The sequence below is a fragment of the Coffea arabica genome, chromosome 8c (genome assembly GCF_036785885.1).
Source record: "Coffea arabica cultivar ET-39 chromosome 8c, Coffea Arabica ET-39 HiFi, whole genome shotgun sequence".
Taxonomy (NCBI): Eukaryota; Viridiplantae; Streptophyta; class Magnoliopsida; order Gentianales; family Rubiaceae; genus Coffea; species Coffea arabica.
Genome location: NC_092325.1, coordinates 35,923,301 through 35,939,543, shown reverse-complemented (window position 1 = coordinate 35,939,543; position 16,243 = coordinate 35,923,301). Strand labels below are relative to the sequence as shown.

Sequence of the window (16,243 nt, the reverse complement as noted above, 5' to 3'; positions counted from 1 at the left end):
ATGGTCAAAGCAAAAACTGTAGATCACATTGAGATGGGAAGTGTCAATGATCAGGAGTTGCCACTTTTTAACTTGCAGGCCATAGAAACTACAACTGATCAATTTGCCATGCAAAATAAACTTGGTGAAGCTGGCTTTGGACCAGTTTATAAGGTTGATGAAGCATATTAGGTTAGTTTCAGTGGATATGGAGCATAAGTTAGATGCTAAAAGCAATTCCATATATTTCAGGGAAAATTGCCCCAAGGTCAAGAAATTGCAGTAAAAAGACTTTCCCAGAGATCAGGACAAGGAGTGAAGGAGTTCATGAATGAGGTCACCCTGATATCTAAACTCCAGCACAGAAATCTGGTGAGGCTTTTGGGATGTTGCATACAAGGAGACGAGTATATATTAATCTACGAATACATGCCCAACAGAAGCTTGGACTCGTTTATGTTTGGTTAGTACTTGACATCTTGCGGTGATCTTAAATTTTTATAAGGTGAAAAATTCATAAGGTCAGATTTTTATCTAAAGTATCTATTATTACACTTATGATCTTTTTGCAGATTCTACCAAACGAACACTGTTAGATTGGACCAAACGTGTATCCATTATTGAAGGAACTGCTCAAGGGCTTCTTTATCTCCATAGGTATTCAAGGCTGAGGATTATTCATCGCGATCTAAAAGCAAGCAACATATTGTTAGACAGTGATATGAACCCCAAAATATCTGATTTTGGAATGGCCAGAATATTTGGAGAAAATGAAACCAGATCAAAGACAACAAAAATTGCTGGAACATAGTAAGTAATATTCTCAAATTATCTTCATTTGCAATTAATTCTGCTTCTTATGCTAGTGCCCAGCCGCATTTCAAGTTTTAACAGAATCTGATGTTCATTTTTCATGCCCAGTGGCTACATGGCTCCTGAATATGCCATGGATGGTCTCTTTTCTGAAAAATCAGATGTATTTAGCTTTGGAATCATTGTGGTCGAGATTATTAGTGGACATAGAAATATGGCCTTCTTCGAGTCTGATAGCTCTCTGAACCTACTTGGCCACGTAAGGAATATTAAAACTTCTTTTCTAGATTTATTTTTGTGCCTTTCCTGGTTCAGGGCAAAACCTATGGCATGCGTTTTGCCATTTTCAAATCCAACTATTTGAAGCCTCAAAATGTCACTTGTATAGTTTGGTTTAGTCTTCAAGCTGTTTGAACTGATAGTATCAGTCTTGAATTTCAGGCGTCGAATTTGTGGAAGGAGGAAAAACCCCTGGAACTTCTGGACTCTGCAGTAGCTAATTCTTCATGTTCAGCAAGTGAAGTTGTTGGATGCCTTCAATTAGGTCTCTTGTGTGTTCAAGACAGAGCTGTAGATCGTCCTTGCATGTCAGATGTCATATCCATGCTTAGAAATGATACCATTGTTGTTCCTCTACCCAAAGAACCTGCATTTCTGGCACAATTCACCAGTGGTACTGACAGTCATTCATCACGAAACCAGAATAGAGATCATTCCAGAAATGAAATAACCGTTTCAGAAGTTCATGGAAGATAGAATTTCGAGATGTTCAGTTAGAAAACATTAGTAATCTGTACATGTTTCATACTTGGTAGCAAAATCCTGTACATGTTCACATCTGTACTTTTTTGCAAAGATGGGAAGTTTGCCCTACAAGAAAGGGGAAGATGATCACAGCAGTTCATATTTCAACTTGACTTTTGTTTTCTCTTTGCGCATCTTGAAAATGCAATTTGCAGTTTAAAGAAACAAAAAAAATATGCAACCTGTTGATTGCATTTAAAGAGGAAAAAAAAAACTCTGAGCAGGAACTCCATTGGGAAAAGCTGAAAGTTGTTTTGTGTCAGATAAAAACTTACTAGCTCTTCATAATTAAGTCAAATGGTACAAATACTGGTGATTAAGTGGTCAAGAAACATTCTGAGAAGTTGGACTTGAAATGTGAACTTTAATTGCTAATTACAATTTACAACTGCAACTTGTTAGTGTTACAACAATTTAACGAAAATTGGGCTCTTTAAACTATCCTTCATAGATAACCATATTAATTGATGTAGCTGATATGCTAAAACTTATTAAATAAGTCATCTGCTTCTGTTGTTTTATGAAGTTGAGGTAACCTGTTTGAACTTGTACATCGACCCTGGAATCGACTTGATCTTAATTTTACAAGTTCAGTGCTCTTTCTTAGAGTTGTTATTGTCCTCATGTACGTTTGAGTAGTATACCCAAGTTCAATTGCTAGTGAAGGATAATTTAGTTGTGGTTCTGCTATCCTTGAGATTTTAGAAGGTGTAATAAGATGCTGCACAACAAGCCTTCTTTTATTTTTATTTTTATTTTTGGATGTTGTCCAAACCATGCAAATAGGAGGTGGAGTCATCAGGTTGGATGTCGTAAACTGAACCAGGATTAGAAGCACTTGATGGATTTACTTGGCCAGCATCAATGACAAACATGTCAGCAGGAAGCATATTTCTTTCAAGTATGAGTCTATGTTATAGTTCAAGATATCGGCAGTTGACATTATTTCAGATTCAATAGCCGCCAGAGACAAACTGTGGTGTAAAGTTTATAGTAAAGCTGCAATACCAGTATATCAGTTAAGTAAAGGCGTGAGATTGAGGTTCCAAAGATTGTGGAAAGAGATGATATTGGTGCATAAGTCCATGCAGCAAAGATGTTAGCACCAGAGCATATAAGGTAGAAGAATGAAGCAACATCAGGCACATATTTACTCCTAAAACTGTTTCCAATGGAACTTATCTAAGCTTGATTGCTTGTCAGGCTGCAAAACTCACTTCGGCTGCCGGAAGGACATGATCTTCTGCGTAATTTGTCTATCCATCAGCCTCCACGTTCATGAGAATCATGGCAGAAACAACAGTACACTACACCTTCTTCCTTTTTCATCTCCTGCAAAATCCTTATCACTTTTGCAGAATTTTACTTTCCCTCTGTTGTCAATGCCTTCCAGTGACCCTGTAGCAGCACTTGCAGCCTTTTAGCAACCATTTATGCCTGGACGATCCAAATGCTATAGTGTCCTTACAAAGACGAGTTGTATCATCTTCACCAAAAGAAAGACTCAAAGCATCAATTCCCCTCGTCAATGGCAGCATCAATAGCAGCTAGAAAAGCACCATCTGGAAAGTGATTCCAAACTCATCACAGACTTGATACAATACAAGGCTGAACAAACAGATGTACCATTTGCTTGTTAAATACATATTGGCATCTTTCACAAAATTTCCAGCAACTCTGCTTGAAGATTAAGTACCATGACAAGCTACCTGGACAGGCAACCCTGGTTTGTAAAAATGCCTTAAGCCAATGAAATTGTTATCACATTCTAATCCATCCAAGTCACATTTACCTTTCCAATTAGCCAGTGGAGGCTGCATTCCTTGATCACCAAAAGATGGATGACCTGGCTGAATTCCACCATCTAAAACCCCTATTATAACACCTTCTCTGAGTCATGCTCCTGGTCAAAATCTAGAATTCTGATTTGGCCGATTAATTTTGGACTTCGGTTTGTACGCAGAGACAAGATCTTTTGAGGCCTGGCATGCAAATAAGAACATTCATTTTTCTCCATTTCTTTTACTTTTTGAGGTGCTAATCTGGCTGCAAAGCCAGTAACAACGTTTCACTTTGCTAAACTGTTCAAGATCTTTCGTTACTGTACTCATGATTAACAGTACACTTGTAGTTTCACTCAATCCCCTTAGTATTCAAACAGTTTTGAACCCAGACTTCAATGTGGGTGCACAAAGATGCTCCAAATTATTTTTAGTCGCCCTTATATTCCTCTTCCTTTTAACTTTCTTTCTGTTTTCTTCTACATTTCCTCTTTCATTTTTTCTTAAATGATCACTATCTTAACTTCCTCACCGAAGCTCCTCCAGCCAAGCTTGCTGTTTAGTATGCTAATTGCTAATGGAAAAGGAAGAATACAATGAAACAGAAGGGAGAAAGAAAAATAAGAGGGAAACTAATCAAAAGAAAAATGATTAACTGCGCGACAATGAGTAAGCAAGATTAGCTGAGAAATGATCCTACGCCTTATTCTGTTATCTTTTTTCTCTACCTCCATGTAATCTGATTGTAGACTTGACGTTCAAGAGATATATTAGCTTTCTTGTATCATCATATATTACTATCACTTTTCTTACAATATCATACATCATCATCACCACGTAGTTTTTGCATTATATGCTTTACAAGTCGCCCTATTAGACTGACCATACCCAAGTATTTGCCTTTGATAAATCTCATGTCCTTATTTAGAAATTTGACGAGGAAAATATATCCTAGAATTTGGTATTGTGTTCTTAGAGCACTAAAATTGGAGTGAAGTGCGCCATGTAAAAAGTTTTTGGGCGCAAGTGTTACCCCCTCAAAGTACAAACTGTTAGTCTAATATTCCCTTGAAGCTAAAATTTTTATGAATTAACTTTTTATACAGTGACTGTAAAGTGACTTTTTTATATTAGCAACTTTAGATGTATATTACATGTGCATGATTTGAATTTCAAATTTTTTGAACTCATGTCATGTGCCATAATCTAATTATGCTAGTGTAAAAAAAATTATATATTGATAGTGTATAAAAAGCTATCCAATTTTTATACGTAGAAAAACTATCAAGAGCTTGAATCAAATTCACATGTATTGTCCAAAGAGAAATGAACTAACTCCAGTTTGCACTCCCAAACTTATGTCACATTTTTCACTTTGCACCCTAAACTTTAATTTTGAACACTTTGTACGCTAAACTCTTAATATTGGATAAAACTCTCGATTTTGTTCCATTTAAGTCTAATCAATTATAACAGTAGTAAAATTAATGGCATAAAGAACCATACAAATCAATGACAATGTATTAAAAATGATTAAAGGAGCCAAGGGAACACAATTAGAAGAAAACGATACATTATCATTAATTTGCATTGTCCTTTGTTTTGTTAACTTTGCTAACAATATTAATAATTTGGACCATACAAATCAATGACAGTGTGCTGAAAATGGTCAAAATAAGTTAAAGGATCGCAGTTAGAATAAACTATACATTGTTATCAATTTACACTGCACTTTATTTTGTTACTTTTGCTAATTTTGTCATTTGTTGGATTTTAATGGAACAAACTTGATAGTTTAAGATACAAATTGTCTAAAATTGAGAATTTAGGGTGTAAAGTATTTAAAATTGAAGTTTAGGGTAAAAAATGGGAAAATGATACAAGTTTGAGGGTGTAAAATGGAGTTAGTCCAAGAGAAATGGCTACCTGAGTTGTCAATATTCTTGGGTTTACACCTTTTAAAGATCAAATTCCACACTGACCAGATCAAAATACTAATTGGGACTAACTCCACTTTACCCTTTTAAATTTCTTTCACTTTCTCACATTTCATCCTAAATTTTAATTTTGAGCATTTTGCACCCTAGACTCTTAATTTGGATACTTTGCACCCTAAACTCTCAATTTTGTTATATTTAAGTCTAATCAATGAGAAATTTAGTAAAATTAATGGCATAAAGGACACTACAAATTAATTACAAGATGTTGATAATGGTCACAAGGAGCATATGCATCATAGTTTAAACAAAATGATACATTATCATTAATTTGCATAATCATTTTCTCATCAATTTGGCTAATAATATTGGTGATTGAAACCATAAAAATCAATAACAAGGTATTGAAAGTGGTTAAAAGGAGCCATGGAATTGTAACTAGAACAAAACTATACATTGTCATTAATTTACACAATCCTTTATCTCATTAATTTTGCTAAGTTTGTTATTTATTGGATTTAAATAAGACAAATTTGAGAGTTTAGGTGCAAATGTCCAGAATTAAGAGCTTAGCATTCAAAGTATCTAAAATTAAAGTTTAGGACGTGAAGTGAAAAGGTGGTATAAGTTTAGGGGTGCAAAATGGAGGTAACTTACACTGGACCTTTTCCTCTGTGTAATACACAATCTTGTATTTTTCTTTTATTTTTTTACCAATCATGTATAGATTTGATTGCACACACTTTCTTAATTTTCAAGAATCTATCAAGTCTTTCCTTCTATCACTTTTGAAGTAAGCAACAACAAAAAATATTTTTTTTTGCTAGTTTTGTAGGCTTCCTGGGAGTATCAATTGCTAATCAACCTAGAAGTTTGTTATGTATTTTGATTGCTTTAACTTTTTAGAAGAATGCATAAGGAAACGTGATTTAACATTATATCTCAGTGGTAAAGTTTGGACAGATAATACGAGTTAAGAGTTTGCGCACGTTAAGTAAGAATACATTTACGTATGAGATACCTATAGTTTATCAACTTACCTTCTTATTTTTCAAAGAGTAAATTAAGATGCCTATCCTACAAATATATATGTATATATATATATATATATATATATACATATCTTTTTCAGTTATTTACTGCATAAAGTTACTTCTTTTTGTACCCGGATTTAAATACAACTTGAACTAATGTATTCAAAGTCATCTTTTAGATGATAAATTTTATATACACTATTATTGTATATACTATCACAGTTGAATGGATGATACATGAGTAAATTTTGAATTTTAAATTCAAAATTTGTACATATATCATATATCTAATGGTGACAGTGTATATACTGAAAGTGTATATAAGATTAATCCAGAAAAAGTTACGTTAAAGAAGATAGCGGATAGCATCTAGTTGTATATGCAGTACATTAGTTTCTTCTTCTTTTTTTTCTCAAATTAACTACATTGCCATTAAAATAAAGGTAGTAGTGACATGCACGAAGCAGAATTATTGTAGGAATATAACTATTTTGGGTTTTGAAAAACAGTGATATCACATGACTGTGGAAAAGTGAATACCATATTAGGAATCCATTTTCGTCTGAGTGAAAGTAAAATCACTCGATGATGCTATGTACGTAGCAGGTGATATTGCAGAAGGTTTCGAGTTTAAATCAAAGTTTTGAAGAAATCAAAGGAATATATTTCGAGCTCCATCTTTCTAAAAACTGAAAAGTAAATGGAAAAGTGAGAATCTTATCATTGTGATGATTTCTTCATGTAAAAATTATCACTTCACGTGCATGCAACTCATGCATAAAAGGTGCAGTATAAAACGAGGGAGAGAGAGTAAAAAAAAAAAAAAATTGCTTAATGACATGACACAAAAACTTAGAAAATATTTTAGGTCACAAAATTGCCCCCTCTATGCATTCACGGGTAACTCTCTACTTTGTTTGCTCAATTAGCTCAATTTTTCCTAGTCTTACATCAAATCCTTAATTGTTATACCACTTAATAATGGAAGAAATTCTTAATACTGTGTGAGCATGAATGGCTTAGTAGTTCTTGAGTAAAGTATCAGCCTTTGTCGTTTGTAATTTTCTTTTGCTTTTGGGTTTGTTCATTATTCTTTAAGTGAAGTACTGCTACAACTTTAGCTAATGATGGAGGTTTTTTAATTTCCCATGAAGTTTTAAAGACTTTGTTAATGCAAATGATCATTAACTATCTCTTAAGGGTAGTTTTGTTATTTATATTGCTAGAGAATTTAGGCTATATGGGTTCATGAAATTTTAAATAACAAAGAGTAAGGGTAAAGTGCCTGGATGTTCTTTAGCGTGCCAAAATCGTTGGCTTGAAAGAATAGAAATATCCAAACCTAATTTAGTAAGAGCGATTTATTTTGTTATAGAATACATTACTGGCAAAGGAAATTTTTTTCTCATATAATAGGTAAGTAGAACGTCATAGACAATTATTTTTTTGTGTAGTAGATAAATACACAAAAATGACAATCACAATATTGACACAATCACACTATTGAAACAACCTTATGACAATTATTTTCTCTGTATAGTACTGGCAAAATGAATCAAACGAAGCTTTTATGCTCATAGTTATGTACAAATATTTTTAATATTCTTTTTTTTTTCAAATGCTTGGTTTTCATTTTAATACGACATCATTTTTTAAAGGGGGTGATAGTTGGAAAATCAAGAACTTAGGGGCCAATGTAGAGGAAAAAAAATTGTCAAATTTTCAAGGTTTCAATTAGATTTTTTATGATATTTTCAACCGTGGAACATATATTAACTCATGTTTCCTTTTCCAAAGATTTCTTCAAAGCTGTCCACCCTCACTTCGATGCGGCTACTATATTTGTTGATAGCGTGCTATTTGGTTTCACTTAATCAAATGAAGAGACATAAATATCCCTACAAATCATAATTATAATCACCCCATTGTCTCTTATACTACAATTTTAGGAAAAAATGCAGTAGTACATTTTTCTTTCTTTTCACATAGAATAACCAAAAGGAGTGCTATTATTAGATGTATGTGTATATCTAGATAAAATCATAAGTTCATAGATATTATCATGCTGTTTTTCTTTTGATGATATCCTTGGGTTTTAGTACTTCCTCTAGGTTTTTGTTATAAAAATGGTCGATATTCTAATAGGGGGTAAGAATTTGGCCAGACTAGATAGGGAGGTCATTTTGCATTTGAAGCTAACAGATTTGGTTTTTCAGGGATATCTGGCTTCCAATGATATAACATCTGAAAGTCAGAAACCTTAATATTTATTTAACAGCAAATTAGAATGTTTATATGATTGACATCTTATATTAGGCCGTATGAAATATTAAATCCTATACTAAGGCTCCGTTTGATAACACTGAATCTGAATTCTGAATTCTGAACTCTGAATTCTGAATACTGAAATAATTAATTTGCTGAATTTTAAGCACTGAAAAGAGATATATGAATGTCTGAATCTTAATGCTGAATCTATTTATACTGTTTGATAAATATTCATAACTTAATGCTTAAGAAGCTAAATTGTACAATTTTGTCCTTCTATCTTTTAATCCAAAAAGGAAATAGAACCTATGATTTAATTAATTTAAAATTGTTAAGTATGAAAATGACAATGATTGTGAAGAGCAATGCATACAATGACAATATTTCTTTGTGTGGGAAAAGGGTATGGTTTCATCGTTTTGAAAATAGGAAAACGAGCTTTTAATACTCCAAAAGCACGTTCAATTACATTTCTCAATCTTGCATGTGCTTGGTTAAAGCGTTATTCTTTTGATCTTGGACGAGAAGCATTTCGAAAATCAGACAACCAATATCTAATATTTCGATATGGTGTCATAAAGCCACATGTGTGTGGATAAGTTGCATCACATAAATAATATTTATCTGCACAAAAAAATATATATATCAAAATATAAATGTTTGTGGATGAAAATTACTGCAAAAAAATACTATTGTTAAAAAAATTTTTTGAATAGAGAATATTAGGTTGTTTAATTAGATAAGGATTTTGAATGTAATTAACAAACAATGATATATTTGGTAGATAAGATAAAGTAGTTGAAGTAAATCTCTTAATTCTTATCAAATTAAGCATTCAGCTACGATTCTTGTGCTGAAAAAAATACATACAAATTCAGTACCACTTAATAAGTTCAGCAGGTGAATTTTTATTTATCAAACACCCACAACATCTGAATGTCTGAATGAATTCAGTTTCAGCACTTTTTTATGTTATCAAACAGGCACTAAGTGGCATATAATTTAAGTGACAGAAACAAATTAGAAGATTGTCCATCTCCTCGATTTTAAGGATTTTTCATGTTCGTGTGTGTCATTTAAAAATGTTGTGATTTTCAGTCACTTTTGTAAAAAGACTTATTACGTACCATGAGGAAATGCCTAAATTCCTATAGGACTTTAAAGGGGATTAATCAGTATGCATAACATACATAACATTGGTCGAGAAATGAGAGGTTAGACTATTTGTTCACTTTCTAAGCTAAGGAATTTGTTGATGGAATTTCACATAAATTATTTTCTTGTTAATGTTAAAACTAACTAACAAATAATGGAGGCACCAACATTATTTTCTGGTGTACGAAAACACTAAAATTTTGTAAGACTTGAAATCAAGACCTCTAACTTATAAGATTTCAATTAGTTCTTTCACCATTCCACTAAGATTTCATTGGCAAATTTCACATAAATTTAGTATTACTGGCTTTTCATTTTCTTTTAAAGAAAATTAACTGACGATTTGTTATTTGTGAAACTTAAGATCACTCTTGGAAATCTTATTGTAAAATATAAAAACTGACTACTGGCTCTCAAATTCTCAATGTTGCACAAACTCTAGGCACGTACTCGCCCCCATTCCATTTTAATCGAGAGTAATGTTTGTCACACAAAAGAAGAAGAAGAAGAAGAAGAAATCAACGTTAATGTACTAAACTATCATGCATCTTCCATCCTCTCCTTCTTTCTACAATTTCTTCAGCCAACAAACTCCTCCACGTCTCATCCTTCAACCTTTTCATGGGACTGAAAAATTAAAAGAAATGTGGTCGAAGCTCCTTCTGCTATCTACAATTGGCTATGGCCATTGGTGCAAATCCATGATACAGGGATTTCGCTCCTTCATCTAAGCAAACAGTGGTGTCTCAAATGGCTTATCATCACAATATTGATCATCCAGTATCATATTCTCAACAAACTTTGAACATATTTCCGGTAAATAGTGGCCTATATATCCCAAGAGGGTGTTTCTGCTAGATCAAGTTTGTACTCGGAATTACCAGAAAATTTTGGGATGATTGGAAAGTCAGCAGATGCCGAGTGCTTGATTTCTAAAACTTCTCAAGGAAATCTGCGATGCACATAGTGTCGCTTAATGTCTTGATTGATCAAGGAGATTTGGTGGATCAGGAGGATTTGCATGAGTTCTATCAATGTCGAAAGGAACTATCTGCTGAAAAGTAAACTGATACTATATTTACCTCCTGCATTAAAAGAAATGAAATTATAACAGCACAATACACTAAATAAATTCAAAGGACATGACTTTGTTCTTTGCCTGAAGTTTGTTGCTCAAATGACAAAACTGTCTCTAGATCAATGCTCCTGATTAGTTGATCGTATCTCAAAGTTCTTCGTACCTCTTACATAGTTTCTCAGATCTACCTATCTAAAACACTGATTTTGCTTCTTTTGAACAACTAACCGAGCTTCTCTTATCATCCATTTTTTTTCTTTTCATCCTTTGATTGTTGGCAAAAAATTTTTGGGATTTACATTCGGCCAAAGTTCAAGAGACATGTGAGCTAAAATCAGGCCTACTACATATTTGACAAAATATCCAAATGAAAACGAAACTCTTCTTCCGTTATCTGCACCTAAAGCGTCAACTGCCACAACTGCCTAGTGGACCGCCTCACACCTGCCGCTCGCTACTGACTACAGCACCACTTCCACTTCCAACAACGTCTCCAGGTGCAAGAAAACTGTTTGAATAAATGTCCCTAATTTAGAGGGATTACTCAAAGTTTGTGCTTCTCTATAGCCGGCGCGGCTACGATGCCCGATCCGCCCTTAGGGGTGACAGGAAAACCTCCTGTGGTGAAGTCTTTTGCTGCTGCTTTAACACGCAACATAGCTGCTTCGTCATGCAATGACATTATTCTGGATTTTGGCCAGCCTTCAACCTTTCGTGGGGAGCCGGCACTTTTGATACCTCGCCAAGAAATTTTAACTCTTTCTAAACCATTTAAGAATTTTCTTTGTGGGCAGGTTTGCGTATAGCAGGCATCCTATGGAGCTTATCAGAAAATTTGTTGTTTCGCTTGGATTGAAAGGGGATTGCCCAGTTGGTTTATTAGATAACAATCATGTGCTTTTTTGGCCATGTCTGGAAGAGGATTACATGCATTTTTTTGTCCGAAGATCATGGTTCGTGCAGAATTCTCCCATGACCATCTCCAAATGGACTATCGATTTCAAGGCAGATCATGAAGCATCAATTGCTCCTATCTGGGTATCTTTTCCTGAGCTTCCTCTTCCGTTCTTTAATATGAAGTATTTGAATAAGATTGCATCGCCCCTTGGGAGGCCATTGAAGGTTGATGCTGCAACTTCAGATTTTCATAGGCCATCCGTAGCTAGAGTGTTAATTGAGTTAGATGTATCGAAGGTGCCTACTCGACGTATTTGGATTGGTGATGACTCTAAGGGTGCATGGCAAAAAATTGATTATGAGTTTTGGCCAGAATTCTGCCATCATTGTGCAAAGATTGGACATACTCAAGATCAATATTTTAAAAAAAATCCTATTCTTCATCCTTTGAAAGCTGACAGAACAGTAAACGATCATGAACCAGCATAGATTTATGCTCCAAAGAAGGTTAAGTCGGGAGTGATAGTCGAGGCTCATGTTCAGACAATTCCGGAGGCTGCCATTTGAGGGAATAATTCGCATTTTGTTTTGGATACTATTAATCCTGATGATCTCCAACCAAATATTGGGCAAAGCCATAAGGGAGAAGCTGCAAAGTCTGCTATTGTCACAGATCGGGTTGTAGAGCCGGAGCATGGAGCAGATGTAGGGCTGCAAACTTCGACTTCGAATCCACTTCATGATGGGGAATTCACTGATCCAGAGTCTGAGGATGACCATTCCATTCAACCAGCAAATGGCGCATCCATAGAGGCTGCATCGAAAGAGAAGGCGATGGAGACTGGCGCTCCTCACAGCAAAGTACTGGAATTACGTCTGATGTGGCAAACGGTGAGCTCGCAAAGGTAGACCAAATTCATGATTCACGTGATATTGTGTCAGTTGGAGACACACCCTTTGTGGGTACAAGTACAAGAACAGAAATGAAATCCTCTATGCCTCAAAAGCCACAGATTAAAAATATGCCACAATTTAAAGATATGTTCGAAGAGTTTAAATGGGAGAAAATACATGGTAAGATCCCCCTCATGTATCAAAAGCCTTTTCATCATTCAAGAACAATATGCAATGATGACAAAAATGAAGAAAAAGAAGATGATTCACAACGCGATAAAGACAGAGATCAAGCCCAGAACCTAGTTCACGAGCAATTTACCCAAGTTATTTCAAAGAAAGCGATAAAGTAGCTCTCAAAAACCGGTAAAACAATCCAAACACGTCAAGATGTTAAACCAAATTCCCATGCTCACTCAAAATCCCACAAATGTGGGGCACCCTAATGTGGATGATTTCTTTCAATTCATCTGTTATGGTTTAGAATAGCAGTTTTTTTCATATGTGCGTATTATCTTAGCTGTCTTTTTTACTTTAACAGCCAATTCGTTGTACTCTTTCTCGATATAAACAAATTAAGGGATGGCATTCCGGCCCCAATTTGGGGCTTTCCCCAAAAAAAAAAAAAAAAACCTTCTCATGGGAGGAAGATTAGTTCCCTTTCTTGGTTTTTCTTTTCTCTATTTCTACAATAATTATTATCTTCTAAAACTCTCTTAATGAGATTTTATTCTCTTTGACAATTTTTCTAGTTAGAGTCCCTCCCCTCCTAGGATTTTCATGATGAGAGTTTCTTTCTCTCCTTGTGAAAGTTTTTTCTTCTTTTTTTTTTCTTTGTTCATGTTAGATTTTGGATCTCTATGATCAATTGGGTGAAATCTAAACTTTTCTTTTTTTAGAGTTTGAACGGGTGCTTAATAGGTCTGCCCATAACAGACGTGCATAGATTATCCAAGGACTTGCAGAAACTTATTAATATCTGTAAGAAATTTTGAATTTTTATCATTTTTATATTTTATTAAGTGAAGGAAATCTTTCGATTTATTATATCTGTAAAATTAAAAAATAAACCAAACTACTCGATATTCGAATTGATTTCGGTTTGATAAGATCTAGTTTGAACTTGGTTTATCAATTAATCAAGCTAAGCTTAAACAACAATTTGTGTTCAGTAAACTTTTAAACTCAGTTTAACTTTGACTCGATCAGTATAAAATTTAAATTTACATATAAAATTTTTAACCTACTTGAAATTGACTCGAGTTCAACTCAACAAAAGCTCGTTTGAGTTTGGTTCAGCAAATACACAAATCAAGTTGTATATTTTCAAATCAAATTCATATATCTTTTCATTAAAATAATCAAATAAATTTAAACACTAAAATATTTAGTTGATTAGATCCGTTTACGTCCCATATATCTTTTCCATGTTTTTAATATGTATTTTCTGCCACTTTTAATTGAACGAATAAAATTCTCTAGTTTATCACAAAAAGGGTCATGTATTAAAGGATATTCAATTATTCATGCTTAGGAATGGTCAAGAATTCGAAATACTATAATCTTCTCAAGTTAATTGAGTATTGTGCTTTTATCTATATTCCGATTAATTAAAAATAGTAAAAGAGTGATAAAACACAATCACATTGTGTTGGCACAAAAAATTATGCACACGGCGAAAGTAATTTTGACACATATAAAAATATGTGGGAAGAGGAGAAGAACAAATATTCAATAATTTAATTAACTCAAAACTCAACAATAACAAACATCAAGTCGTAGCATTTAGCTCACGACAACTCAGAAATCTCAACTATGAGATTTTCTCTCAAACCTATTCTTAAAATTCAACTCAACTCTTCACTTCACTTCTCTTCCATTTAATAACCTACTAGACTAGTAGTATTTATAGGTTCTAAAACTTCCTAAAATAAATATAATTGGAAACCAAAACTTATTTGGAAATTGACTTGAGATTTCCTAATCTATTGTGGAAACTAAACAAATAAGATACCAAAAGGAATTAGGAAACTAAATACTAAAATAGCTTGGTTTAATTTCCTTCATTGCCTCCCTTTACCCAAGCTCTTGATGTTGTTATCTCCAATGCCATCCCTAGCTTGAATCTCCATGAAAAATTCAGTTGCTGTATAGATGATATGGAATTCCAACTTGTAATTGATCTCTAATTTCATCTTTACGCGCAATGGTGGATGAAACTTGTACTTCTCAAACAATTTCTTCTCTTGATCGTTCTTGTAAAAAAAATTCAAATATATCCACCAATTCTTTATTAGATACTCCACAATTCAATTCATCCATATCACCAATAAAGTCTCCAAAGATCAGAAAATCATAAATTTTACCAATAAGGTTTTCAACATCACCCTATTTTTCCTTTAGTTTTTCAGCACTAACAACTGGATCAATTTTTGCAGTATCACAACCTTCAATTAATTTGTCCACGTCACAATTGATTTCAACCAATCTCATCACTTGATTTTTCTCTTCAAAAGATTCATCAACCTTAATAAAGTCAACAATTTCTCTATCATCATAATCTTCAATGACATCTTTAATTTGATCAATGATTTCACTTTCTTTCTCAACCACTTGTGAAATTTCTTCATTTTCATGTGTATCCACAATTGTTGCAATTTCTTTTTTCTTTGCCTCATCAAAAACTTTTTTTCTTCTTCCTCGACACAAATTTCTTCTTCACCATGACCATAGGAATTTGTTAAAAATTTCCAAGCCTCCTTTGCTGTCTTTACATATATGAATTTTTTGGCTACATGTAACTGGACTTGGGTATGGAGATAGTATAATGCCTTATAGTTCAACTGTCTATTCCTCTCTAATTATTCAACTGCATCCCTTGATAATTCTGTGCCTTCTATAGGTTCCCTGAACCCTTTTTGGATAATATTCAAAACTCTAATATTTTTGAAAAAATTCTTAATCATTGACCTCCAATTCTCAAAATCATTTTTACCATCAAAGATAAATACACCACAACGTGATAAATAATGCGGATCCATATTTTAATTTCACAAACATGCCCCAGGATCAAAGCCTAGAGTTCTGATACCACTTGTTGGCATGAAGAATCCCTGTGCACACAGCGGAAGCAATCCCTAACACGGTGGAAGTAATTTTGACACATATAAAAATATGTGGGAAGAGGAGAAGAACAAATATTCAATAATTTAATTAACTCAAAACTCAACAATAACAAACATCAAGTCGTAGTCTTTCGCTCACGACAACTCACAAATTTCAACTATGAGATTTTCTCTCAAACCTATTCTTAAAATTCAACTCAACTCTTCACTTCATTTCTCTTCCACTGAATAACCTACTAGACTAGTAGTATTTATAGGTTCTAAAACTTCCTAAAATAAATATAATCGTAAACCAAAACTTATTTGGAAATTGACTTGAGATTTCCTAATCTATTATGGAAACTAAACATATAAGATACCAAAAGGAATTAGGAAACTAAATACTAAAATAGCTTGGTTTAATTTCCTTCACATTGAAATTCAAATTCGTAGGCTATATCATCATATTTATTCTTTTCGTCTACAAAGTTCCTCAAAT

The 16,243-nt window shown here is 33.6% G+C and overlaps 1 protein-coding gene across 1 annotated transcript; it reads left to right on the top strand.

Moving 5' to 3' along the window:
* On the top strand, positions 1–3,020 carry LOC113706034 (G-type lectin S-receptor-like serine/threonine-protein kinase At1g11330). Its single transcript, XM_027227931.2, has 7 exons — positions 1–153; positions 232–442; positions 552–789; positions 901–1,051; positions 1,234–1,465; positions 2,548–2,694; positions 2,800–3,020. The coding sequence occupies exons 1-7, from the start codon at positions 1–3 to the stop codon at positions 3,018–3,020; spliced, it is 1,353 nt and encodes a 450-aa protein (XP_027083732.2).
* Positions 3,021–16,243: the final 13,223 nt, after the last annotated feature.

Coding starts and splice junctions, on each gene's coding strand:
- LOC113706034 (XM_027227931.2), top strand. CDS start 1: ATGGTCAAAGCAAAAACTGTAGATCACATTGAGATGGGAAGTGTCAAT. Junction 1,052..1,233: donor CTCTGAACCTACTTGGCCAC/GTAAGGAATATT, acceptor CTTGAATTTCAG/GCGTCGAATTTGTGGAAGGA. Junction 2,695..2,799: donor TAAGTCCATGCAGCAAAGAT/GTTAGCACCAGA, acceptor ATTGCTTGTCAG/GCTGCAAAACTCACTTCGGC.